This window comes from Artibeus jamaicensis, unplaced genomic scaffold (genome assembly GCF_021234435.1).
Source record: "Artibeus jamaicensis isolate MK-2021 breed Jamaican fruit bat unplaced genomic scaffold, CSHL_Jam_final contig_519, whole genome shotgun sequence".
Lineage (NCBI taxonomy): Eukaryota > Metazoa > Chordata > Mammalia > Chiroptera > Phyllostomidae > Artibeus > Artibeus jamaicensis.
In genome coordinates, this window is record NW_026521871.1 from 19,013,549 (window position 1) to 19,041,087 (window position 27,539).

Sequence of the window (27,539 nt, forward strand, 5' to 3'; positions counted from 1 at the left end):
AGTGTCTTATTCTTGGTAAGAATCAGCCTTTCCTCCTTCCAAACACCCACATAGCATTGTGAGGCCACACCTTTTACGGTGGGGAAGGGGAGTGCCCTGATTTCCTCTGCTGCCCAAGTATGGGCTGGGGAGCTAGGGACAGGAGGCCAGTGTGAGGCTTCATCTTTCAGCCCAGATGGTGATGGTCAGTAACAGTGTCACTGCCTTAGGACATGTGCCTTCAGTCTCCTCTGCAGTCTAAAAAATTACTTGCTATGCTGAAACTTGTTGATAAACTAAGATCTGTAATTAGGAACATAAGCTACACAAAACAGGCCTCAAACAAATGAACAGTTGTGGGGTATTACGGGCCCCTGTGGATTATTTGACTGAAGAAAAGGAGAGGGGGAAAGCTGGTTGCTGTTGAACAAATTGCTACCAGATGTAGATTTCAATAAACACCACACTGTTGTTCCCTTGCCCGAAGGTGCTATGAATTTCTTGAGGCAACACAGCAATCAGTAAACTGGCGACTAGTCCAACATGAATGGGGCCTCCTGGTGTTCCCTGGTCTGGATGTTTGTCCACAAAATGCAAAGCAGACCCTGGGTGTAGGGGGCTATCTCCCCTACCTGACATTTTACAGGCAAGTAATGTACTTTCAAATGCAGCAACCAGATCCCATGGAACTGTGGTTAGAATATTGCAGAAAGAAAGCATCACTGAGAGGCTGCTTTAAGAGAAAAGGGATCAGTGGTTTTTCTTACAGAAGCTAATTCTAACAGCCATAGGACAAACCTGCTTTAGTCAACAAATACTTGAAAGTCTGCCCATGCCACATGAGGAAGAAAGCCCACTTTCCTTCCCCACCTTCATGAAACTCACAGTGAGAGGAAGAAGGACACTGACGTGGCAGTTACAAGTAAGTAATGGACGACTTTCTGTGTCCTGCCCTGTGTGAACTTGCAAAATGGCAGCTGCTTGTCTGCCTCTCCTAATGCTGCCATGGGCTGGCCAAAATATGAGCCTGAGAATTTGAGACTGAAGGTCCCAGAGCCATCTCAGTACTTTGCTGTACCTTGAAGGAAATGGAAAGGAGAGAGATCAAAATTGAGAGAGGGAAGGAGGGAGAGTACAATCAATTTTAGTTCAGTACAAGCTTCTCTTGTTGCTTAGAACAGGATGATTCTAGATACAGTGATTTCCCTGGCCTTTCTTTTGATTATGACTCTAATAAAAAGTCAAGTACCAAATGGATTGTTGGCCTAAATCCAACACATGAATTCACCACTATGTGGTCCTCTAATCCCTTCTTCTCAATTAGATGTTCAGCTTTGTGAGGGCAAGGATACCTTTCCCCCTTTGTATTCTCATTGACTAAGAGGTGCTTTGTTCATAAGTACTCAGAAAAGTATACATTTGTTGTATGGGAAAAAGAAGTTTTACAAGAAAAAAAACATGAGTTACTGAGAAAACACTTTTGTTTTGAAGTGTATGTAAAAGTTTAAGGGGCATGGGAGCTAATTGGAAGTCTGGAGTGGAAGTAAATTCAGCAGCATCAGGGTCGTATTTGGCCTCAGCTGATGATTCTCTGCCTTGACTTGAGTTCTGGGCCATCTTATGGGGTAGTTTGTTTTTCTTTGGACAAAGATGGTGTGATGGCTAACTTCTGACAGCTCGCTATGTTCCAGGCGCCATACTAAACATTTATTTGGATTATCTCATTTAGTCTTCACAGACACTTTATTTCACAGATGAGGAAGTTGGGGGACATGGAAGCTAAGTTGTGTTCTTTTTTTTAAAGATTTTATTTATTATTAGAGAAGAGAGGCAGAGAAGCATCAATGTGTGGTTGCCTCTTGGGGGACTGGCCTGCAACCCAGATAATGCATGTGCCCTGACTGGGAATTGAGCCAGTGGCCCTTTGGTTCACAGGCCGGTGCTCAATCCACTGAGCCACACCAGCTAGGGCTAGAGGCAGTGTTCTTAACTACTGCTTTGTAATGCCTCCCTTACACATTAGTTGTGCCTGCTTATAGCTAGTTGAATTCCTCTTCTGAATGATGTTCCAAAGGTTGTGGGTTTTATAGTTCCCCAAGCCTCTGTTCTCCAGACTTTTGCTTTAGTAGATCATCATGATCCATGGGTCCTACCTCTTCAGGTTAGAAATTCAGTTAGCATGAAGGTTCTCAGGAACTAATTCTGAATAGCCAAAATCATAAGAGATTGATACTCTAGACTAGGCTATTTAATTTGTTGTGTCTGTCACACCTACTGTGTACATGGGGAGAGAGTTGGTAATCAGAAGATTTCATGATCACCTCTTAGAGCTAGGATACCTCAAGTACTGAAGGAATCTCTTTTCTAGTGACATCATCTTGCTAACTCCTAGAGTGGCAAAGATATCAACAAATTCCAGGCTTCCTCTATCTAAACTCCACATGGGCCCTGCTACCATCTATGAACAATCTTCTAGAGTTTTGTAGGTTTTTAGCTTTTTAAATTAAAATATATCTCTTGAGATCACTCCTTTGTCACTTTGATTAAAGGTAGAAATCCCCAATCTCCTCAACTACTTTTCTACAGCCTTTCAGATGACTAACTTTCACACATGGATGATATCCTCCAAGGGCATGTCAGTTCTTACTATTCCATTATCTAAGGCTAATCTTATTTTCAAGATAAGTGGAACCCTCAGTATATTCCCCCTCCCTACCATCTATGTGGTAAGTACAGTCATTATCACACCAGAAAATCTCAAATAAGTTATTGGAAACCTGGGGAAAATATTCCTTTGACCTTAATAGAAAGAAAAAAAAAACAAATTGGGTACATTTAAAAACAAACCAAAACTTCTGAGTCTTTATCAAGGAGGTTGTCTTTTGAAAAGGAGAGATCAGGCACAGGGACTTGATCAAATAGGAGTAAAGTATACATTTGTAGGACATCTGAGTAGACAACTCCCAATAGAGTTGAGCCCACAGGGAGATGATGGGCCTCTCGGCCTGAGTATTCCACTGGTACAAAGGGCCTCTGCCAGCAAATATGAATGTGGCTGCTGTGCCCTGGGTATTCTGTACTTGGCCAATGTTTATTGTTGGACTATAAGTAACTGGGAAGCAGGCAGTAGATTTTACTTAAGTCTGATTTTAGCACCTGGCAAGAAAACTAACATACACAGAAAATACAATAAATAATTGTTTTTTTTTTAAATGAATGAGATTCTGTTTATATGAAACATCCAAAATAGGCAAATCTTTAGAGACATAAAGTAGATTAGTGGTTGCTGAGGGCTGGAGGGGTGAGTGTATGGGTCAGGAGAGTTGGTGGGGAAGGGGATGACTGCTGATGGTACTGGGTTTCTTTGGGACATGATGAAATGTTCTGGAATTAGATAGTGGTGATGGTTGTACAACTCAGAATATACTCCGAACCACTGAAATGTACCCTAGTAGATGAATTATATGGTATGTGATTTATATCTCAATAGATTAAAACTGTATGAGAGGTAAAACTCATAAAAAGGCCCACTAGATATCATGCAAACTATATGGTAAGGAATAGATTAGGGGCACCCTGAAAAACCATTCATTCATGATGATACGATCTACTAGAATCTTTTGGAGTTAGCCCTCGAAGAATGGAGAACCAGTTAACTAGCTTGTTCACACAGGCTTGAGATCTGTAATAAGGACCATTTCAAAAATTGAGTTACCCTAGGGTTGAGAATTTGTTAGGATTGGGGCAATGAGGTTTACAGAATAAAGTGGAAGAGATGAACACTTTTCTGGAACACAACTATTGCAGGTGTTAGTGTTCAGACCCATTCTCTGTAGTATTTTTTATGCACAGTAATATCTCCAAGTTATGACAGGATTCCACAGCTCATCCACATTCACTAAGTGCCTACTGTGTGCCAATTACCAATCCAAGGGAGAACCAATTCTTGTCTGCTGGAAGTGCACCATCTCCTGGGCTCCAGCAAATGCAGTGCCAGTCCAGTGGGGGACAGGCCTGCTAGCTGCTAAGCTGAGTGATCTGTTAAAACCCAGGAAGGATAGTGGAAGCAAATAACCCTCACTTTCTTACCAAGCATGGAGTAACTACAGATCTCTCTGCCATGCCACAGTGAAACTGGAAGATCCCTTGTACAGTAAAAGGAGAAGTGGTCATTTTGATGTTGACAGGGGCGAGAGTTCTCTGGATTTCCAGGGGAGGAGAACAGACAGAGTCATGGGCCTTCTCGCCATGTGGCCTGAGCACTGAATGTCCTGGAAGTGTGGAAAGCCCTGTCCACAAGCTTTACCAACTTTTTTCCTACGTAGAAACAAGCCAAGAAGTTTCAGAGTAATCCAGAATCATCTTCACAAAAGATAATACCAGAAAACTCAGAGGGATAAAAAGATAAGCTTGTTAGGAAGAATATTTCCCAGCCGTGGCTGGGCCTTTGAGCCAACAAAAGCAAAGCCTCAGTCATTATTTAATGAACAAGAGAGAATAGCTAGGAAAGGGTGGAGAAGTAGGCAGAAGGAGGCTATTTAAAAGATCTTAAAGTGCTGCAGCTGTTTTGGCTAATTTTTCTCTGTTTCAGTGATGTTCCAAGGTCTTTGTCTTCTATGTGGGGGGAATTCATTTGGCTCTCTCATGAGTCATCCTGCCCACAAACAACCATAGAGTAGCCCTTGTGAAAATAGACAATTCACATTGCATTGTGTGAATTGGCACGTGTGTGTCCCTTCCTTGGGTGGGCTGTGCTGTGTCTGCTCTGCCTGCCTCCACACATGTCAGGACTTCTAAGGTCTAACTAAGCACACCCCAGTTTGTTCAGTGGGGTGCGGGGTGGTGCACAGAAGGAGACATCTGGAGTACAAAACAGGCAGGCAAGGAAAGCTGCCCCATCCTAAGTGTTTCTAGATTTGATAGATATAACCTTCCTCACAAGGGTTTTGTGAGAATTACCTATGGAAAAGTGGACAACATCAGAGGAAATTCTGTGTAAATAAATGTTACTATCATTTCCACTTGATCTTGCCAAATGAGCATTTCCTGTTAGACAGTATTTTCTTTACTGTGAGGCCAGCAGATCTGATCAGCATTTTTATGTAAGATTTCCCTAGAGACACTGAGATCTTAAAGCTTAGACTACAATGGATATCTTTGTTTTTGCTGCCTAGCAAAATTTTCTTCACTAAAGAGTATCATGATTTTACTCTTAAGAAACCATCCGGGACCTCACTCTCATCCCATGTACTTCTCTGGTGCAGTTGACTCTACTTTTTTGGCTCAGGGTTGGAGTGTGTAACTGAGGCCCAAGACAGTCAGCAAGCACATCATATTTCTCTGGCCATAATGATTGGTTCAGAAATGGGCATATGACCCCACCATAACCAATGAGATTCAATTAGACTTTGGCTAAGAGGCCTGGAACAGGGCTTGGAGCTTTGCCAGCCTGAGCTGTGGGCTGAGGCACCCTTCAGTGATATGAATGGAGAGACAGTTTGAGCATGTACACTATACATGGAAGAGAACTGTGTCTAGCTGAGCTGAGAGAAGACAAGGACACTCATGGTGTTAGCCTCTAAGCCTTGAAGGCACCATTGTTCTGGTGTTTCTAGGTATGTGAGCCAGTAAGCTCCCTTTTGGCTTGAGTAAATCAGGGTTGTGTTTTCTGTCCCTTGTGCCAGGAGCTCTAACTCATTCAGGGCAGCATTTCATTCATACCCAGCATATTGCAGAGTACCTGGTGTGTAGAGGAAGCTCAGTATATATTTATTACATAAATTCTCATTCAGTTGAACAGATGTTTATTGAATACTTATGAGGAACAAGGTATAAGCATACCTTACTTGATGGTGTTTTACAGTTGTTCCTCTTTTTTTTTTTTTAAACAAATTGAAGGTAACAGCCTCCGCCAGCAAAAAGATTGCAACTTACTTTATTGTAATACTCACTTTATTGCGGTGGTCTGGAACCAGGTCCACAGTGTCTTTAAGGTATGTCTATATTGTCTGGATCCTATAGGGCTGCACTATTTAATACAGCAGCCACAGCCACATATGGCTCTTCCCATATAAATTTAAATTAGTGAAAATTCAATAAAATAAAAACTTCAGTGCCTAAGTCACACCACCCACATTTCAAGTGCTAATAGTCACAGATGGCAAGTGGCTACCATACTGGACAGTGCAGATATAGAACATTTCCATCACTGCAGAAAGTTCTACAGGACAGCAGTACTGTAGAGAATACAAATATTCATAAGACTCAGACCATGCCTCCAAGAAGCTGCATTTCCTTAGTTGTTTGTTTTGAAATTATCAAAACAATAAAGAGAGCATAACATGCAGAATTATAGTCTGACTTTCTGAAAAGACTGATTTATGAGAAGTCAGCTTTATTTCTTTCATGTGTAATTATTTTCCTATAAATTCTAATTAAGTAGTTTAATGAAAAAAATTACTACGCAAAGCCATACATCATACAAAGTTAAAAATGCCTAAATGTTCTCTAACACAAGAGGAACTAGAATTTACTGGACCTAGAAACTGAACGTACTCAGAATACCTTGTTGACTTTTGGAGACTTTGTAGGAAATAAGTCATTTTAAGTGAAACTTCACTTGACTAGTAAGGCCCTAAAATTTCTTATAAAATTTGTTTCTTCTCATTACCCAGTAAGACTCACATGTGCTAAACCATATGATGACAGTTCTGAAGCAGTGTGGTCCAGAGTGGTCCATTCTGCAGATGGCCCCTGGATGTCCAGGCGCTCCTCTTTTGCTGTTTTGTGTCCCACATCTGACTCTTCACCATCCCCTCCTTCAGAGTGGGGTGCCCGAAGCATTTTTGACCTCCAGCATAGTCATTTGCAGAGGTATGAACATTTCCCCGCAGATCCTTCCTCTATTTTTCCTCCAGTTGTGAAGGAGGCTGACCGAGAGTCTGTCAACTTGTTCCTTATTAGCCCAGAAACCATCAGCACTCGGAAGGCTGAGTGGATTCTACCCTCACCAGGAGCCATCTTTAGCCTTGTCTCCTTAGGTGTCCACTGAAAGGCTCCCACCTTAACCAGTCTGATTTGCTCACACTGCCAGAGCATCTCTGTCCTTTGGCTCGCACTGTCTCCCTGTCCATCTCCTCTATCTCCAGTTACGGAAATCTCCTCAAAACTTAATTCAAATATCTAACCTGTCCTTATCATGGTCTTTCAAACCATCCAAGCCAGAAATTCTTTATCTCTTCATTAATCCTCTAAGACAGCACTGGGTTGTTTTTTGTTTTTTGTTTGTATGTTTGTTTGCTTTTTGCTAACAGTGAATTTGCCCTTTTTAAATGTACAATTTAATGTTTTTAAATACAGCAACCATCACCATGATCTGCTTAGAATATTTTATCCACCCAAGAAGAAATTGTACTCTTTAGCAGTCAGCTCTTATTTCCCCAAACTCCATCCCCGCACTCCCAGACCTAGGCAGTAACCAATCTACATTCTGTCTCTATAGATTTGCCTGTTCTGGATTTACATAAATGGAATTCTACAATATGTGGTGTTTTTTGACTGGCTTCTTCTACTTAGCATAGTGTTTTCAAGGCCCATACATGTTGTAGAATGTATCAGAGCTTCATTCCTTTTGAAGGCCAAGTAATATTCCATTTTGTGGCTCTCCCACATTTTTTTGATCCAGTCATCAGTTGATGGTCATTTGGGTTGTTTCCATACTTTAGCTATTATGAACAATGCTGCTATAAACATCTGTGTACAAATTGTGTGTACATATGTTTTCAGTTCTTTGGAATATATGCCTAGGAGTGGAACTGTTGGGTCATACTGTGTTTTGTACCATTCTTTTGGCAGTATTATATATTCTGTATTTAAATCCCATGATTATTTAGCTTAGTACTACAACATCTCACCTTTCCTAGGCAATCTAAACCCTTTAGGGCAGGAAAAAAGAGCCTTATTTTTCTTTCTGCTTCACCCAGTAATCATCGCCATGTCTGCCTAGCAAAAAAACACAATCATTGTTTGGACATGAAAATGGAATGGAAAGTAGAGACTTGTGAAGTTCTTTTCCTAAGTTATGTCACCCTTTTCTGTTTGTGCTGCATCTGCACTCATTTCTAAATGTGTTTGGCGTTTCTGAGGCCAGGGATTGGAGGTGACCTGATCTGCAAATGCATGTAAGTAGTGTGTCTGAACCTTCCATGGGAGATGTGCTTTGGAGCACAAAAAAGGGGCAGCTTCCAGCATGTCTCCTTCTGGACAACACTCACTATTCCATATGGCTGAGCAAGGTCAGCTGTTGGGAATAAGGAACCTACAAAGAGGGGCTTCACGGGTTTTTATCCATTTATCACCAATAATTAAAATGTTTAAAGACACAGTAAAAGTCATTAAGAGGAAAAGACATCCTCCTGCGTTTTCTCCCTTGATCAAACCCTGAGAAAGCAGCTTAAACAAATGAGAGGGAAGATACCAGGCTTATAAAATGGAGGCCCTGCAGCTGTCTTTGGGTCTACCTTGAAGTGAGGTCAGACGTATTTTTCTCCAAACTCTCGCTGGCAGGAAAAGCTATACTGGGTGGCATTGTCGGTAACTGGCTCTTTTCTCAGTTGGTAAATCACTGGGTATGATAAGCAGCTGCTTTGAAGTAAGGGCAGCGCAGCAACTCTGAGTCTCTGGCAGCAGATGGCAACTGTGTGTGATGACAGACGTAAGATAGAGGGCTGTGCTGCCCAACCTGGAATTGAAATTTCAAGTGAGAGAGAACTGAGATCTCCTATTGGTGCACAATTAATCTTTCATGAGCCATTATCAAGGATTATCTCAGTACCTAGAAGAAATGTTCTTAGCCAAGAGTTTAACCAATGCTGAAGGAATGAAAAAATTTATGTTCTTTTCTGAGTGAGGAAAATCAGGGTTCTAGTACCTACAATAAGAATGAAATGTCATAGCATTTAATAGGCATGTAGTAACTCTACTAGTCCAGGGGTGGCAGTTTATATGTCCCTTCTGTCAGTTGTTCATGGCTGCTTGGAAGGTTGTTTTGGTAAGGATTTTTGAGGCCAGTTTCAGGCTGAGCAGGAAAGATAGTTATATAATGAATTTGTGGTGTCTGTCATGAACTCCTAAGAGAATAAGGGTAGCACATATGTCAAATATTTTTGTCTTAGACCTTGAGCTCAGTGGTGACAAGGTCATTGTCTTAGATTAGCATATCCTCAGGACCTGGACACTGTCTGGCACATAGTAATTAACCAGTAAGTATACATAGGTCCTGAACAAGTGATTTGATTTCCTAGTTTCAAGACTGGCCTCTGATTCTAAGCGAATGGCACACATTAAATGTCTTAACAAATAAAATTTGCAACAGAAATATTTCCCAGAGGGCTTTGATTTTTGTGGAGCTATTGCCTTGATGTTTTCAAAACATCAAGGGTTTTGAGTATAGCCCTCCATTTTGCTACAACAAATAATGCATTTCAAGAGTTTCAATTTAAATTGGTGGCTCAAAGCAAACCTCATCTTCTATTTCAGTGGTCTGGAACCATCTCAGCATTTTAGAAGGAATATGGATCTGAAAGTCAGATTTAGGTTTTACTTACAGCGCAGCTGTGTGCAAACGATATGACGTTCAGCCAGTCACTTCTCTACTCTCCATCTCAGTGCCCTGTGTACAGTTAGAGAGTTGAAGTCAATGAGCTCTTTGAGTCTATGAATCAGGATAGAGGATGAAAAAAGAGAATGAGTTTCAACAAGATTATCCATCTGTCTTCAGCCTTCTCTGATTTCAGCGTCACTTTCTGTCCTAGGAGCAATGATCCTAGGGTAAGGAGGTGGGAATGACATTTTTAACAATGATCACTACAGTGAAATGTCAACATAATGAAAGCCTTTTCTGATATCTCAGGAGAATGTTACATGATATTTGGCCTGTATTCCAAGATGATTATGGTACGTGTGATTCATAAAAATATAATGTATCATCTCTGACATAAGTCTTAGCTGACATTCAGCACCAAGAATCTAACAAATACAAGTTTTTATATTTATGCACATTCTTTTCAATTTCCATAAAAAAGATTTAAGATCATTTTACTCAAAACCACAGAAATAATTAAGCCTAAAAAGCCTTTAGAATGAGAATAAAAGGATAAGAGCCAAGTATTTTTTAAGTCAATATTTTAGGAAACTTCAACTGAAGAAAGCTTCCAAAGCTGAACATGAAATGTTAATTCCAGACAAAGAGGAAAATAATGGGTGGTTACCTGGTTCTCCTTGTCTGATAACAGCTAGAGTAATTGGCTTTGGGAAAAAGTAAATGCAGGCACAATTTGTCACCCTGCCAGGCCTGTTCTAATGGCCTCTTATCAAAGCAATAGCCATCAGTTAATAATGAAACCACTGAATTGCAGAAGGAGAGTGCCAGCACAGACCAAACCTTATTTAATGGGTAATGGCTATTTTACTAGTTGTTTGGTAGACCTCAGCCAGGCCACATACAATAATAGTAGCTGATACTTACTTTTTACAGTGTTTTTGTGCCAGACACTGTTCTAAACACCTTACATATATCCTTAAAACAGTCCTATGAGTTAGGAATAATGCTCTGAGGTCTGTGATCTTAACCATGGCACCACACTGAACTCATGCAGAGATGTAACTTAACCACCACTTCCACAGCTAATCTCTGGGCCATCTCAAGACAGAATGTCTCATTTAAAGCAGTAATAACCAGTTAAAAAGTAGGCAATCGCAGTGCCTCACAACTGCATGGATCAGTTTTTGCTCACTGAGTTAGCTGGTTCTTTACACATTGCTTTAATGTGGCATCCTACATTTTAAAGGTATAGGGTAAGCTTTATCTGAGCATGCTTTTCTACATTTTGGTGTCAACATGAAGAGTATCATACATCATGCACAAGTGTGTGTCTTTGTCAGCCATGGTCTAGTTCAAGATCAGGGTTGCCCTCTAAACTCCATGACTTCTGAGATGATTTTGTTTTCAAGAGAAGAATAGAATGTAGTGATTCACAAATTCATTCATTCATTCTACAAATTTATTGAATCTCTGTTTTATATACAAGACACACAATTGAAAAATGAACAAGTCAAAGTCCCTGTCTCTAAAATGTATTCCAGCCAGAGACATATAAATATGAACAAGTGATTTCTGTATGGTGAGGTCATTATTCTCGTAAAGTTCTCTGGGAGAGCACAAAGGAAAAAGCCATTGTCTGTGCCTGGGAAGGGCAGACAGGCTTCACAGAGAAGGTGCCAGTTGGTCCAATCCCTAATTCGAGCCGTGTGTGGAGCCTATTGGGAGTATATTTTTACAGCCACCTGGCATGACCAGTGTTCCCAATTTCTTCTTAGCTGTCGTATTCAGAAGACATACAGTGCCACCAGTAGTAATTCACTCTTTTGGGTTTCAATGCAGTTACACTCCTCTGCTCAAACTAATCTACCATGATGGGGAAGATGAAGCCTGGGATATGGTGAGTCCGTACTGGGCAGGTGGAACAGGATGCTAAATGAGAAAACTGGAACTGTCAGAGCCAGCACTGGCATTTCCTGCAAGGCCAGTTCTGTGTCCACTTGGAAACATTTTCTTTACAGATACATGGAAATCTCAGGGAGCAGTGAGTGGGGTCAGAAATGGCATCACTGGAACTGAAAAATAACATTTTGGAGCTAACCTTTGTATTTACAGAGATCCTATTTAGGATTTCCACAGCATCTTTTCTTCTCTTAAGAGAGGTCAAAAGACTTCCACTTTTCACTTCTCATTGCCTTATGAAGACAGATATTCAAACTCTTCACTTGCAGTGAAAAAACTGAATTTGTGGTCTCAGGTGCTTAATCTCTCTCACCCCCACATTTACTCTTTTTTTTAAATTTATTTTTTATTGATTATGCCATTACAGTTGTTCTATTCCCCCCTTCATTCCCCTCTACCCTACCCCCCCATCCCCACCATTATCCCCCTTTAGTTTATGACCATGTGTCTAAAGTTCTTTAGATTCTATATTTCCCATACTATTCTTGCCCCCCCCCATCTATTTTCTATCTACTGTCTATGCTACTTATTTTCTGTACCTTCTCCCCCCTTCTCCTCCTCCCACTCCCCTGTTGCTAACCCTCCTTGAGATCTTCATTTCTATGTTTCCACTCCTGATCTAGCTGTCCTCTTAGTTTGCTTTTGTTTTAGGTGTGGTTGTTAATAACTGTGAGTTTGCTGTCCTTTCACTGTTCATGTTTTTTTAACTTCTTTTTCTTAGGTAAGTCCCTTTAACATTTCATATAATAAGGGCTTGGTGATGATGAACTCCTTGAATTTGATCTTATCTGAGAAGCACTTTATCTGTCCTTCCATTCTAAATGAAAGTTTTGCTGGATAGAGCAATCTTGGTTGTAGGTCTTTGGATTTCATGACTTGGAATACCTCTTTCCAGCTCCTTCTTGCCTGTAAGGTCTCTTTTGAGAAATCTGCTGACAGTCTGATGGGAACTCCTCTGTAGGTGACTGTCCCCTTATCTCTTGCTGCTTCTAGGATTCTCTCCTTCCTTTTCATCTTGGCTAATGTAATTATGATGTGCCTTGGTGTGTTCCTTCTTGGGTCCAAGTTCTTTGGGACTCTGTGAGCTTCCTGGATTTCCTGGAAGTCTATTTCCTTTGCCAGATTGGGGAAATTCTCCTTTATTATTTGTTCAAATAAGTTTTCCACTGGTGGCTGTTCCTCTTCCCCTTCTGGTACCCCTATAATTTGGATGTTGGAACATTTAAAGATGTTCTGGAGGTTCTCCTTAGCCTCTTCATTTTTTAAAATTCTTGTTTCTTCATTCTTTTCTGTTTGGTCATTTTTTTTTCTTCCTTCTTGTTCACTCCCTTGATTTGAGTCAGTTTCCTTTTCATCACTATTGTTTCCCTGTGCATTTCCCTTCATTTCAATTAGTTTAGCCTTCATTGGTTCCTCTAATTTGTGACTAAAATCAACCAGTTCTGTGAGCATCCTGATCACCATTGTTTTGAACTGTGCATCTGATAGGTTGGCTATCTCCTGGTTGCTTAGATTTATTGGCTCTGGGTCTCTGAGTTGTTCTTGAGCCATGTTTTGATCTGTTTGTGCCTGTTAAGTATGAGGAGCGGAGCCTTGGACTCCCAGGTCGCTGGGTTGTGGTGCTACATGTGGGGGCGTGGTCTGAGCGGGGAAATGGCGAGCCCCTCTGCTGTTTCACGCCACTGGGTGAGGAGCGGAGCCTTAGGTGGTTCCCCAGGGCAGGGCCACTCAGGTCGCTGGGGTATGACGCTGTATGTGGAGGCGGGGTCAGAGCGGGGGAAATGGCGGCACCCTCTGCTGGCACTCACCACTTGGACCTGCTGGGCCCCGTCCAATCGCCCACTCCTTCGCTTGTCTATCTGCACAGGAATGCGTGACCACAGTCAACCCACAGCCCTGCTCCCTCACTGTTTCCCTGAGTTCACTCACTGGGTCTCTCACTAAGTCCAACTCTGCGCCTGGGTTCCGCGCGCCCATGTCTGTCTGACCGAGTTTTCTTGTGCAACCCCACTCTGCCAGCTGCTGGTTTCACCCCTCTTACTGGTCAGGCTGAAGAATTTGTTGTTATCAGACTTCCGAAAAGTTTTCTGTGTTCTGGCTGTGTTTTCTGTTGCTAATATTTAGTTGTCTCTAAACTTGGTTGTGTGAGAAAGCACGGCGTCCCCACCTATGCCTCCATCTTGGCGGAAGTCCTCCCACATTTACTCTTAAATTTAATGGTTAGAATAAGGAGAGTTTTTCTTCTTAGTGGTTTTAAGAAATTGATAAGGCTTTATACTATATTTAATCACTCAGAAAAAAAAACATTAAAGCTAAGAAGACACTTTAGAGATCATCTTATCTGTCCTCTGATTCTAAAGATGTGGAATCTGAAACCAAGAGACAGCCGTTAAAAACCTACTCAGCTCTCAAGGTTTCTGTTCCCTGGAAGTCAGTGCCTCTCATATGTTTAAAGGCCTCTGCTTCTCCTTCTGGCACTCAACTTACAAGCTTTCGCGGGGACCCTAGAAAATTCCCCTGCCCTCAGTCTGCATGTGAGTTCTGGGCCTTCCCTTCACCATTGTTAATGGCCTTGGCTCATCTCATATGTTTCTGTCCATTGTTTATCAGACTCCTGCCATTTCCCTAACAACCACTGATTTCAGCATGCAATAGAAAATTCAGTCTTTGCAATTTAAGAGACTCAGATTGCTGACCAAAAGCAGAAGAGGCCTCCCTTTAAGGCATTATGTACCAGTTCTGCAGTTCCTTATCTGCTTCCAGGTGGGCCAGTTTGCCCTGAAGCATCTCTTTCTTGTCCCTTAGAGAATGTTGCAATAAGTAGACAGTGCTGTCTAAAAATCTGATACTTTTCTAGGTCTCCTAAACCTTCAGACTTGTTAAACCAGTTGTTTTACTACCTTGTAAGAGCAGTTGGGAATTTTTCCATCTTGGATGGGGTATTTCTTATGGCCTCCCCTTCTACCCTATTTCATCATTTTTTGCATTTAGACTTGGTCACTTGAAACTCTCCATTTTTGGTCCCATTTCTAAATTTTTCAGGATTGTTGGTTTCAAGAGACATATACCAAATTTGAATTATTGTAAGCAAATGGAAACAGTGAAGTATTGAGAACAATTGAAAGAAGGGTCAATCAAGAAAAGCTTAGGAAAAGCTGCAGTTCAGGAGTAATAGGAACAGGTCTTCTCCCAGCAGGCAGGCTTCTTCCCTATGGTAAGAAGTATGGCTGCCAGCAGCTCTAAAGCCTACTAATTCAGAGTTTCTATCTCTTGTGTGGCCCACATCCTCAGGTCCCAGTTTCAAAACTCAGCCCAGCTTGGTTCTGTTGCTCATTTTGGGGGCCAGTCAGGCTGGGCCAGAGAGGCAGGGTTTGTAAAGGAACATGATCGGCATGGGGGTGAAGAAGAGTTCCCATCAAAAGCTGTTTGCCATAACCAGAAGACAGGAGGGCATTGGGCAGAGAAAACCAAAGGTGTCTTGTTACAAACCTCGGAGTCCATCAGGAGAGGAATGGTTAAGTAATTTAAGTGACAAGAGCAAGTGGAAAAACAACAGGCATAATATGCTTTTAAAAATATTTATATGCAATAAATTTTTCTTAACCAACTTTCCCCTAATTGACTCTCCCATTAATTAACCCTGTACTCCCTTGTTAATGCTTGATCTGGTGTCCACAGCAGGCAGATGCCCCCAGCTGGCAGGCTGGTTTCTAGGACGCCTGCATATTTCTGCTCCCACCAGTCCAGGCAAACACTCTCCAAGAGTCTTCTGTGTTTCTTGCCAGACCTGGGAATGCCAGATGGACTTGTTGTTGTAATTATACCATTTAATTAAATAGACTTCAAATGAAAAACCAAAGCAAAAAGAAAGTTATTTCTATGAAATCAAGTTTAATTCAGAAGGATTTGATGACAGCAAATTGCTGGAAGCAATGGCTCTCTATAGTGGGACACGGGCTTGCACCATTTATTCCAGAATGGGTTCTGGACTCCAGTCCCCTATTTTCAAATTCTAGCTGCTTGCTAGCTATGTAGCCTTGGGTAAGTTACCCCTTTACTGAAAATGGAAATAATAACAGCCTTGTTGATGAAATGTTAGGATTAAATAAGATAATGTATTTAAAGTCTCAGGTTAGCCAAAACTTTGTTTAGTTTTTTCCATAAGATGGCTCTCATAGTGCTCAGTTGTCTTTAACTTCATTCAAGACAATTTTGTTAGATTGTATTGTGACAGCTGTCATATCAGCATGCATTAAAAAAAACTTACTAAATTGGTGAATACTTTGTTCACCCACTCTAATATTGAAGATGGAAGAAGATGCTCAACATTTTCAGCGTAATATGCTTTATTATTTTAAGAAAGGTTAAAACAACTGAAATGCAATAAAAAGACTTGTGCAGTGTATGGAGAAGGGGCTGTGACTGATCAAACATGTCAAAAGTAGTTTGCAAAGTTTCTTGGTACTATTGATATTTTGGCCAAGTAATTCTTTGCTATGGGGCTGTCTTGCATTGGAAGATGTTTAGCAGCACCCCTGGCCCCTACCCACTAAAAGCCAAGAGTAGGAGGTAGCTGACACACTCAAAACATCCAAATCAATCAAGTTTTTGGTGAAAGTGAAAAATGTGTCTTTTATGGAAAAAACTAGAGACTTTTTGGCCAACCCAATATTAACACAGTTCCTGGCACATAGTAAGCATCCAATAAATTGAATGTCTGCCATCATTGTCATCATTATAATTATTATTAACAGTTGCAACTTGAAGTGCGACATATATTTATACTGTATGTATACTGTTTCAAACTAGTCTTATGTTACATGGTATAAAATGAGGATGTTTCCATTCAAGAATTTAATAAATTGTGGGCCATGTCCCCAGTGGGGGTCATACAAGAGGCAACCACACATTGATATTTCTCTCCCTCTCTTTCTCCTTCCCTTCCCCTCTCTCTAAAAATAAATAAGTAAAGTATTTTTAATGTAATAAATTTATTTTTAATAACAATTAGAGAGAAGTAGTTGTCTGACCATAGAGAAAAATCATGTATCTATCAAATTAATCCTTGAAAACCTAAATAATTTTTTTGTAAAAAGACACCTCCAGAAAGTTCTAGAACTACATCAAACCCAGGTTTATTAGGATGAACCTTTAGTACACCCTCCTTCCCTGGTATTATGTTTGGCTTTCGTAAGAATAAAAATGCCAGGGATATGAAGCAGGGGAGATAATTGGAAGGTCTCCGGGTAGCTTTAAGATCTCTCAGTGAAATAGAACCCGTGTTGGCTCTATTTATAACTTTGCCCTCTGGACCAGTATTCTAGAAGTTGGTACATTCTTTTCATTTGTGTCTTTCACAGAGGGCAGTAAAATTGAGTTCTAATTATATTTAGGGCATCTGGATTCTAGTCAGTGTTTCTGGCTCCGTTTTAGAACCTAACGTCTGTGGCTTATTCCTAATGTGGAAAATGGAATAATCCCCCAGGCACGAGAAGAAGAGCCCGAGCTCTCAGGCTGCCGTTACTATAGCAAGACACTGCCGCAGACATCACAAGACTTGTTATACAAGGAAACATGATTACAGTGAATTAGAGAAGCTTGCCAGGCCCTTGAAGGATTTATTACTTTTTAAATTCTGAATGAGACATAAATATGTTTTTTCCCTCTTAATTTCAGACCCCATTCGGAGAAGGTGAGAAAATTCTTCGGCAAATTCTAAAAGGTTTAAACTGCTGAGGATCAGTTGGGTATTGTTTCCAAGTCATATTGCAAAGGGCATGAATACTTGCTTGGCAGAGATGCAAAACACTCACTCCTTTCTGTCTGCACTGCCAAGTTAGTTACTGCCTTGTCTCCCAGTGGGAGAAAAATGGAGCTCCTTGGGGAGTCTTTTGGAAGGCAGCACGGTGTAATGGAAAAGGCAGTGTGCTTGGAGGCTGGAGGCCTGGGTTACACCTTCCGCATTTATAAGCTCTGTGATTTTTCAACAAGTTACTGAAACTCTCTGAGCCTTAGTGTTCTTTTATGAAATATAGGGACAGTAATTCCCATCTCAGAGGGTGGCATTCAGGATTAAAGTGCGTTAAATATCATGTACAGAATTTCAAATGTTAGTTGCATTAGCATCACAATAGCAGCCTATACCACACTCATTTGAGTTTATAGATCTCAGAATTTTGCTGATGTCCTAAAGGAGAAAGAATGATGGTCTCTCACCTTATTGTTCTCCAATTTCACTGATTTCTCTGGAAACTCAATAGATAGCATGGGATAGTGGTTAGGAACAACTATGGACGCATACAGACTTGAGTTTAAACCCACTGCTTACTAGCTGGGTCACCTGGAACAACTCACTTGACCTCCTTTTTGTCTAATGTAAAATGGATATAAAAATAGTACTTCAACCATTCTTTCTTTCTTTTATTTTCTTTGTGGCACTTGTCACTTCTGAAGTTATTTATTTGTGTATATTTTTGTCTCCTACTGCAGCCCTCACTCAAATATAATCCTCATAATGCCCTGGCCCGGTGGGTGGCTCAGTTGACCGAAACACCATCCCACATACCAAAAGGTTGTGGGTTCGATCTTTGACAGGGGTATGTAGGGAGGTGACTGATCAATGTGTCCTTCTCACATCAACATTTCTCTCTCTCTCCCTTCTCTCTAAAATCAATAAACAGGATTTAATATATATTCCCCATAAGGGAAAAGACCGTTTTGTTCACCACTTTATGTGTCTTGCCTAAGACAGTGACTCATACACTGTTGTTATTTATTCTTTTCGCCTTTGACTTCTATTTTTAAAAATTCCTCTCCCAGTGTCATGGCTAAATTTATATACAGTAGCTGAGTTGGAAACTGGGCAGCGATGTTTTGCCTTTGGAAATACCTGTCATTTTTACAGTCGAGTTTCTATTTCCTAAAGATGCTTACTCAGTCTTTCATGGCACAGTTTGACTTGTGACATCAGAAGATTGACAGCAAAAGTCTGACTCAGGGATTCAGCTAGGAAAGTGCGTGACTTTCAGCCTGGCTCACCCTTTGAGAGCCTTGGCTGGACAAGACTCAAAAAGACCTAGGATTTCAATTTATCTAGGAAGGTATTTAGCAAATTATTTTTAACCATTTGGATTTGGTACAGATCGTGGAAAGAATCTGCGGTCTCTGCATAAGTGAAAAACGGCAATGGAAGAACTCAGTGGAGCTGAGCAGGAGAGAACAGCCTTCCCTTCCCCTTCCCAGGGAGGGCGGGGCACTTGGTGGCTGTCTCCAGGGCCTGGACTGTGCCTCTCCCCCTCTTCACCCCGTCCTCACAGAGCAACTTCTAGGACTTTTACTTACCTAGCACCTTGGAAATCACTAGGATTCCAGGGTTTTCCATAGCCACTCAGAAGTAGGCACTGTAGACAGATAAGTGTTTGGGCTCCTAGTTTCACATCAGTCATTAGCCCTTTGCCTGCAAACAGATGGCACTCAAGGCAATGAACTGCTATAGAGAAAATTGAGCCCTGAGAGGAGGAACTCTAGACAAACCTCTTCTCTCAAGCCCTGTAAACTGTTCCTTTGAATTCCTATAGGACCAAGATGGACTTGGAGGGGGGTGAGGGTGGGGGAATGATTCCCAAACACCCAGGAGTTGTGTACAAAATGTTGTATATATGTGTATTGGGAGAGGCTTAGTGTCATTAAATTCTCAAAAGATATCATCTTTGGTCTAAAATAGGTTTGGAACTACTGCCCTAAATGGACTTAATATATTTTTCTGTGTTTGCAAACTGCAGATTTGCCCCTCTAGCTCTCAGAGTGCTGGGTGGGTGGGTTAAGTATGGAAATGCTGAAGCAATGTGCAGCTGCTCAATCTTGTTGGGTTTTTGCATTATGTCTTTCTCATCTCTTACAGAGTTTGCTGTTTTGCACAAACAGTTAAGCCAGGCCCATTGGTAACCAGGTCCTGACTTGTCAGCAAAGTGCTTGGTTAAAGAGGGTAATAGGAATTTCTATAAATAAGATACCTTCATAGATTTGACTTTAAGAATCAAAAAAAGCCACATCACCAACTAGCCTACCTATTTGTCAGCTGAGTTCTTCAGTCACAAAACATTCTCCAGCAATTCCCATCCTCTTAGAGAAAGAGTGACGATACAATTGACCTTGTCACTTGACAGGTAAAGTATGAAAGTTGTATTTCTGCATCTGGGCGCATTAACATACCTCTCCTTGTCCAGCACCATTCACAGTAGCCTGACCAATTTTCTTATGGGCCTTCAGAAAGAGTGCAATTGTATTAGTCCATGTGCTGTAATGACTCAGTAAAGAGCTCCTCTGCCTCACTCTTATAACAAAATTCAATTAACTGTAAGATCTGGAAAACCCTGGCAAGTGAAGAAGGGGCTCTTATGTTAGTGTGTCTTTGTCTCTTAGAAGTGCTGTCCTCTTCATCTTCAGCAGGAGTATGGCAACTTCTTTTGATTGAGTGTTCGTCATGTGCCAGGCTCTCTGCAGAGTGCTCTATGAAATTTGTCTCATTTAATTCTTATCCTGGGGTAAATGTTAGTATTCCCATTTTATAGGCGAGCAAGTTGAGGTTCAGATAAATGTAGTAAGTGATCAGGTGTAAAAACAAGTATAGGATGCCAAAAGAGTGTAGAGGAACTAAAGGGCCACCAGCCAATACGGAACAGAGGCCATCCCTAAAATCAAGCCATGAGGGTGAATGGAATTTAGACTGGGGAGAGAATTTAGGATGGAGAGCTGAGTCCCAGAGTCTGACGAAGCATAGGCATTTATTTCCCTCTCCCTATGTTACTTTTATTTGGTCTTTGTCCCTTGGGACGCAGGTAATTTTTTTTTCACAGTAATTCTTCCTAAGTCATCTGCATGGGGTTAGTTTTCAGTGCTTTTTAGGTTAGAACTGCAGATGCTTGCCACCTACTCTGGACTGGTTTTTCTCCATCAAAATCCCTATAGCTCCCCATTGATGATCACAAGACCCAGTGAGTCCTGCCTTCAGTATCTGCCCCCTCCAGGCCACCCCTCATCCTGTCTAACACACAAGTCTGAGCATATTGCTCAGGAACTCCCAAAACCTGTGTTGTTTCAGGGTAGCATCAACACCTCAGCGTGGCACTCAAAGACAGCTCTTTTAGCTGCTCCAGCCTACCTCTCAAGCTTATCTGCCCTAACCACCCTAGACTTTTCACACATCCTGTCTATTCCTTTGCATTTGTTCTCTCAGCCTGGCAGAAACCTCGTCCTTCAAGGCTTCATCCTTTCTGAGTCTCTCATGGATCCCTTCTCATGCTTGCCATGCTGAATCATAATTATTTGTTAGCTCCTTGAGAACAAGAACTATGTCTTACTCATCTTTTGTCCTCAGTACCTAGCATAATACCTGACATTTATTTGCCACTTACTGAGAATATTTTTGAATGAATGAATGGATGTTGAACTCTGATGGACAAATGAAAATAAAAGATCAGGCAGGGACATAATAAATAGATCTCCTTCTGTCTACTGTAACTTCATAGTGTAGTAGCACAATTGTCTCATTTATACTCAACAGAATGTGTGTGTGTGTGTGTGTATAAAATTTTGGTCAAATGGTATTGCTGGTGTGAGAAATGCAGGTGATTCCCTAGTATCTCACATATTCTAACTCCAACTCTTCCCTTTTTTGAGAGAAAGAACTCAGAAAAATACTTCATGAACTGCCTTTTTAGATAACACCTTTAGAATTAAACTCCATAAGATTACTTACTCTATCAGTCAAACTCTTTTAGTTGGAAATTAGACACTAACTCAAAGAGATTTAAGCAAACATGGAGATTTATTTGTTTAAGTAACAGAATTTGTAGATAGTTTTAGCGTTAGGCATCAAAGATCCAAGTGTTCAAAAAAAATGTCAGTAGTGACTTTTCTGTCACTTTTTTGTACCTGGCTTTTCTCTACACTGTTTCATTCTTAGGTAGTCTCTGGCCTTGTGATAGCAACATGGTACCAGTAACTCTAGGCTCACACCCCAGATTTAGCGACTCCCGTGGAAAGAGCGCCTCGTTCCCCATGGTGTTAACTAATGTCCTACTTTACTGGTTACTAGTGACCCAATCATGGTGGGGGCAGGAGGGTAATTCAAGTTGTTCAGATCTGGGATATATACCCACCTCCAGGACAATGAGGTGAACAGACCACTTAAATCCCATGTTCTGAAAGTCAGAGGTAAATGAATGAAAAATTAGAAAACCGGCATGGTTGTCGTAAGGACAATGATACTACAGGCTGAGCAAACAGTGTGACAGATTTCCACTATGGTAACCTTTCCTTTTTTAAAAATATATTTTATTGATTATGCTATTACAGTTGTTCCATTCTTTTCTCCCCTTTATCCTCCTCCACCCTGCACCCCCCTTCCCACCAGCATTACCCCTCCTTCACCCATGTCCAGAGGATGTACATATAAGATCTTTGGTTTCTACATTTCCCATACCATTCTTAACCTTCCTCTGTCTATTTTGTGTCTTCCATTTATGCTTCTTATTCCCTGTACCTTTGCCCCATTCACCCCCCTCCACCTCCCAGCTGATAGTCCTCCATGTGATCTCCATTTCTGTGATTCGGTTTCAGTTCCAGTTGTTTGCTTAGTTTGTTTTTGTTTTTCTTAGGTTCAGTTGTTGATAGTTGTGCATTTGTTGTCATTTTATCGTTCATATATTTGATCACCTTCTTTTTCTTAGGTAAGTCCCTTTAACATTTCATATAATAAAGTCTTGATGATGATGAACCCCTTTAACTTGGCCTTACCTGGAAAGCACTTTATCTGCCCTTCCATTCTAAATGATAGCTTTGCTGGATAAGTAGTCTTACATGTATGTCCTTGCCTTTCATGACTTTTAATACTATTTTTTAGCTCCTTCTTGCCTGCAAGGTTTCTTTTGAGAAATCAGCACATAGTCTTATGGGAACTCCTTTGTAGGTAACTGTCTCCTTTTCTCTTGCTGCTTTTAAAATGCTCTCCTTCTCCTTAATCTTAGCTAATGTAATTATGATGTGCCTTGGCATGTGCTTCCTCAGCTTCAACTTCTTTGGGACTCTCTGAGCTTCCTGGACGTCCTGGAAGTCTGTTTCCTTTGCCAGATTGAGGAAGTTCTCCTTCATTGTGTTTGCAAATAAGTTTTCAATTTCTTGCTCTTCCTAGTCTCCTCCTGTCACCCCTATGATTTGGATGTTGGAATGCTTTAAGTTGTACCAGAGGTTCTTAAGCCTCTCCTTATTTTTTTTTGAATTCTTGTTTCTTCATTCTGTTCTGGTTGAATGTTTATTTCTTGCTTCTGCTCTAAATCATCAATCTGAGTCCCAGTTTTCTTCTATTCACTGTTGGTTCCCTGTATATTTTTCTTTATTTCACTTTTCATAGCCTTCACTTTTTCTCTTTGTAACTATACTCAACTATTTCTGTAAGCATCCTGATTACCAGTGTTTTGAACTCTGCATCTGTTAGGTTGGCTATCTTTTCATCCATTCATTCTGTTTTTGGAATTTTGATCTGTTATTTCATTAGGGCCATATTTCTTTGTCTCAGCACACCTGTTACCTAGTAAGGGGCAGAGCCTTAGGTATTCACCTGGACAGGGCAACCCAGTTCGCTATATTGTGGTGTTGTATGTAGGAGAGGGGTGAGAGAGGGAACAATGCTGCTTGCTCATCTCTCAGCTGGCTTTCAGTCTCTTCCCCCATGACCCACAAGCAAATTGGGCCCTTTTGATGCTGATTCTCGGATGGGTTAGTTTGTGTACATTCTAGGACCCTGTGGGTCTCTCCAGTGACCTCTACTGTGAGGCTGGGAGTTTCTCCCACTGCCTCAACCCCCACAGGTTTTTACAGTTAGAGGTTTTGAGACTTTATTTTCTCACTCCGGAACCCTGGGTTGCATGGTCTGTCTTGCTCCCCAGTTATTCCACCCAATTTATCTGCATGCAAATGTGGTGCCCCCTGGTCCTCTGGATGCTGTCTGTCATGCCCCTGTCCTCCAGCCATTGCTCCTTGCCGCAAGTCCTCTCTGACCCAGCTGCCCATCTCCACCCCTCCTATCAGTCTGAATGAATGTTTCTTCTTTAACTCCTTGGTTGTTGGACTTCCATACAGTTCAATTTCCTGGAAGTTCTGGTTATTTTTTGTTTTTAGATTCATTGTTTTCCATCTTTTGGCTGTGTGAGGAGACAAAGTGTATCTACCTATACCTCCGTATTGGCCAGAAGTCCCTTTTTTTGTTGTTGTTGCCACTACTTCTTTTATTTCCTAGGGCTTAATGTTAGTAGACCCCCCCAAAAATGACTTGTCTTGTCCTTTTTTTGTAAATATTTGCCCCCAGGATTGTTGAAAATAGTCGGTTCACTGCTTTTTTAAATTTACTTTGCACCCAGACCTTTGTGATTACTCCAGTAGCTACAAGTGTTTGTGTTGGAGCCATGGAATGTTAAACGGAGTGATTTAAACACAGGAATTTTTCATGGTAATATAAAGGAATACTTAAATTCCCATTGGTTTTTTTCTTTCTCAAAACCCTGCCATTAATTTTCTGATACTATGGAGATTTAAGGCAAATATGTCCTCAGGAACATACTTTCCCTTTCCTTTCCTTTTGTAGTTGACCAGTGATTTCTAATACTCACTGACTTTCTGATATTCAGCCCTCACTGCCACTTGTCACTGTGGTCAAGCCATAAAATGTCAATGTTTGCAGATCTTGTATGGAGAGTAATAAGAAATGTTATAGCACTTTGGGCCTTGTTTTATTTTTTCCAGTTGATACTTGGGGTTTTTCCTGCCACTCTTTATGATTGTTTCCTGGCATGCTTTCTACCTCAATTTGGCTGTCTCCTAGTGGATACTTTTTTAACACCTACCATCTATCCAGGGAGGCAATGGTAATTTGTTGAGTACCTATGTTCTATTAAATATATTAAAAGGCCTTTTATGTAAATCATCCCATTTATTTCTCATATCATTCCTCTGTGGAACAAGTGCCATTATTCACTTAAAAGGTGTGGAAATTTAGGCTAAGAGAGGATAAATAATTCACCAAATGTCTTAGAACTGATGGATGACCTAGGGTTCAGTTCTGAGTCTGCTGAACTTCAAAGTCATAGAAAAGCATGAGATCCAATTACTGACCTGAGGTCGAAGGGATAAGACTAAGATATTTGAAACAATGAGAGTGAATTGGAGATAGGGTTGTTTTTTCTTTTTCCTCACTAAACTATGTTTTAATGAGTCTCAAAATTCTGTGACAAATTTTTCATCAAGTTGTTTCTATTACAGAGTACTGATTTTAAAAACTAATAATTTAAAAACTGCGCCCCCCACACGCATGCACACACACAAGAGCAAATGGTCCACATAACATTTTCCTTTCCTTCTGAAACCTTTGCAGTGCATTATAATCACTAACCAGTCTTTTACTATTAAAGTTTATTGGCCAGTTGAGACAAACAGTTGTTTCTGAGACCCTTCTTCTTCTACTGATTAAGACTCGGGTGGCAGCTATCAGGGATAATACTCATTTAACCTTTTGAACTTTCTGGGCAGACTTGGTGACTTTGCCAGCTCCTTCTTTTCCACTGCTTTGATGATACCCACAGCCACTGTCTCGTGTCATGAACAGCAAAATGGCCCAGAGGAGGATAGTCAGAGAAGCTCTCAACACACATGGACTTGCCAGGAACCATACAACAATTGCAGCATCACCAGAATTCAGAAACTTTGGGCCACCTTCTAGACTTTCCCCAGAACAATGATGATCAATCTTCTCCTTCAGTTCAGCAAATTTGCAAGCAACATGAGCTGTGTGACAATCCAGCACGGGTGCATAGCTAGCACTGATTTGACCTGGGTGGTTGAGGACAGTCACCTGAGCTGTGAAGCCAACTGCTTCCATCGGTGGGTCATTTTTGCTGTCACCAGCCACATTACCACAGTGAACATCTTTGACAGACACATTCTTGATATTGAAGCCCACATTGTGCCCAGGAAAAACTTCACTCAAAGCTTCATGGTGCATTTCAAAAGACTTTACTTCTGTTGTAACACTGACTGGAGCAAAGATGACCACCATGCAGGGTTTGAGAACACCAGTCAAACCACAGGCACAGTACCAATACCACCAATTTTGTAGACATCATAGAGGGGCAGATGCAGGGGCTTGTCAGTTGGACAAGTTGGTGATAGAACGCAGTCCAGAGCTTCAAGCAGTGTGGTTCCACTGGCATTGCCATCTTTATGGGTGACTTTCCATTCTTTGAACCAAGGCATGTTAGTGCTTGGCTCCAGCATGTTGTCACCATTCCAACCAGAAACTGGCACAAATGCTACTATGTCAGGATTGTAGCCAATTTTCTTGATGTAGGAGATGACTTTAACAATTTCCTCGTATCTCTTCTGGCCATAGGGCAGCCCAGTGGAATCCCTTTAGTTAACACTAACAATCATTTGTTTCACACCCAGTGTATAAGCCAGAAAGGGCATGCTCACAGGTCTTCCCATTCTTGGAGATACCTGCTTCCAATTCACCAACACTAGCAGCAACAATCGGGACAGCAATCAGCCTGAGATGTGCCTGTACTTCTATTTTTGATATAGTCTCTGTGTTCCGGGGTGCCAATGATGGTCACATAATACTTGCTCATCTCAAATTTCCACAGGGAGGTATCAGGGGTGGCATCACGCTCACATTTAGCTTATCTAAGACCCAGGCATAATTGAAGGAACCCTTTCCCATCTCAGCAGCCTCTTTATCAAATTTTTCACCAATTCTCTTGTTGATCCCACCACATTTATAGATCAGGTGGCCAGTGGTGGTAGATTTGCTCGAATCTACATGTCCAGTGACAGTGATGTTAATATGAGTCTTTTGCTTTCCCAGTTTGGCTTTGATTTAGTGGTGATTTTTATAACACTAGTATTTTGGCAGCAAACCTGTTGCAAAAAAGCAAGATAGAGTCATTTCTAAGTGCTATGCAAAATAGTATAATTTATGCTGCTATTCAAGTTCAGAACAGAGTGAATTCTGCCCTTGCTGGGTGGCTAAGTTGGCTGGAGCATTGTCCCATACACCAAAAGGTCACAGATTCCATTCTCAGTCAGAGCACATACCTAGACTGCAGGTTTGATCCTGCAATACAGGAGGCAATCGATCAATGTCTCTCTCTCTCTCTCTCCCTCCCTCCCTCCCTCCCTCTCCCCCTCTCCCCCTGTTCCACCCTCCTCCCCTCTCCCTCTCCCTCTCCCTGCATCTTTCTATAAAATCAAAATTTTTTTTAATCCTTGAGTGAAGAATTTTTTTTTAATTTTTTTAAAGGAAAAGAAAACTGATTTCTGCTCCAAATCCCACTCTGCTTCTATCTGAACCTGACTGGAAATTTGTATAAATATTAAAAGAAAAGTTTGTTTTAAATATAACCCTGACCCCAGTTTCACTTTATGCTAATGTACCGTTTTGCTTACTGTGTGCTGTGAATTTAGACATTTGTGTCTCCTCACCCGTTTGTTGAACTCAGAAACATTGATGAGCCCTAAATATATTTACATACATTCACCCTCATGCCCACTGTCTTTTAGGCCCCACATACTCCTTGATAACCACAGGTCACAGTTATGAGCTCTTCATTGTTGCATATTATCTGACAGTATAGTGCCAAGGGAAATTTCTTATCTGTCCCCTGTATATCAGCCACTGGGTTGAATTCAGTGCAGTTCAATTCAGTTAAGGCTTACTGGGTGCTCAGTAAGTGACTACCAGTGTACAAGGCTCTGTGGGGGATAAAGTATATGACGAGATCTGTTTGGAAAATGTCCAGCCACTGTTAATATAATGAGAATGGTTGGCACAACATCAATGTAAGCTGGCAACCAAGGAGAGTGGACTGGAATGCACATGCATGAACCATGATGACTTCACTCTACTAGTCAGTGGGGGGTGGTAGACACTGTTGAGTGAGCTTGTGTACTG

The 27,539-nt window shown here is 41.2% G+C and overlaps 1 protein-coding gene across 3 annotated transcripts in view; it reads left to right on the forward strand.

Annotated features, from left to right (window-relative positions):
* Positions 1-27,539, forward strand: part of ATG7 (autophagy related 7) — a 294,865-nt gene that overhangs the window by 184,702 nt on the left and 82,624 nt on the right. The window contains exon 21 of one of the 3 annotated variants that reach the window (XM_053669369.1): positions 11,420-11,467. The exons of the other annotated variants lie outside the window; for them this stretch is intronic. Coding sequence (XP_053525344.1) covers positions 11,420-11,452 — 33 coding nt within the window. The 3' untranslated portion in view covers positions 11,453-11,467. Of the gene's footprint in view, positions 1-11,419; positions 11,468-27,539 lie in introns of those variants that run through there. 3 annotated transcript variants of the gene reach the window in all.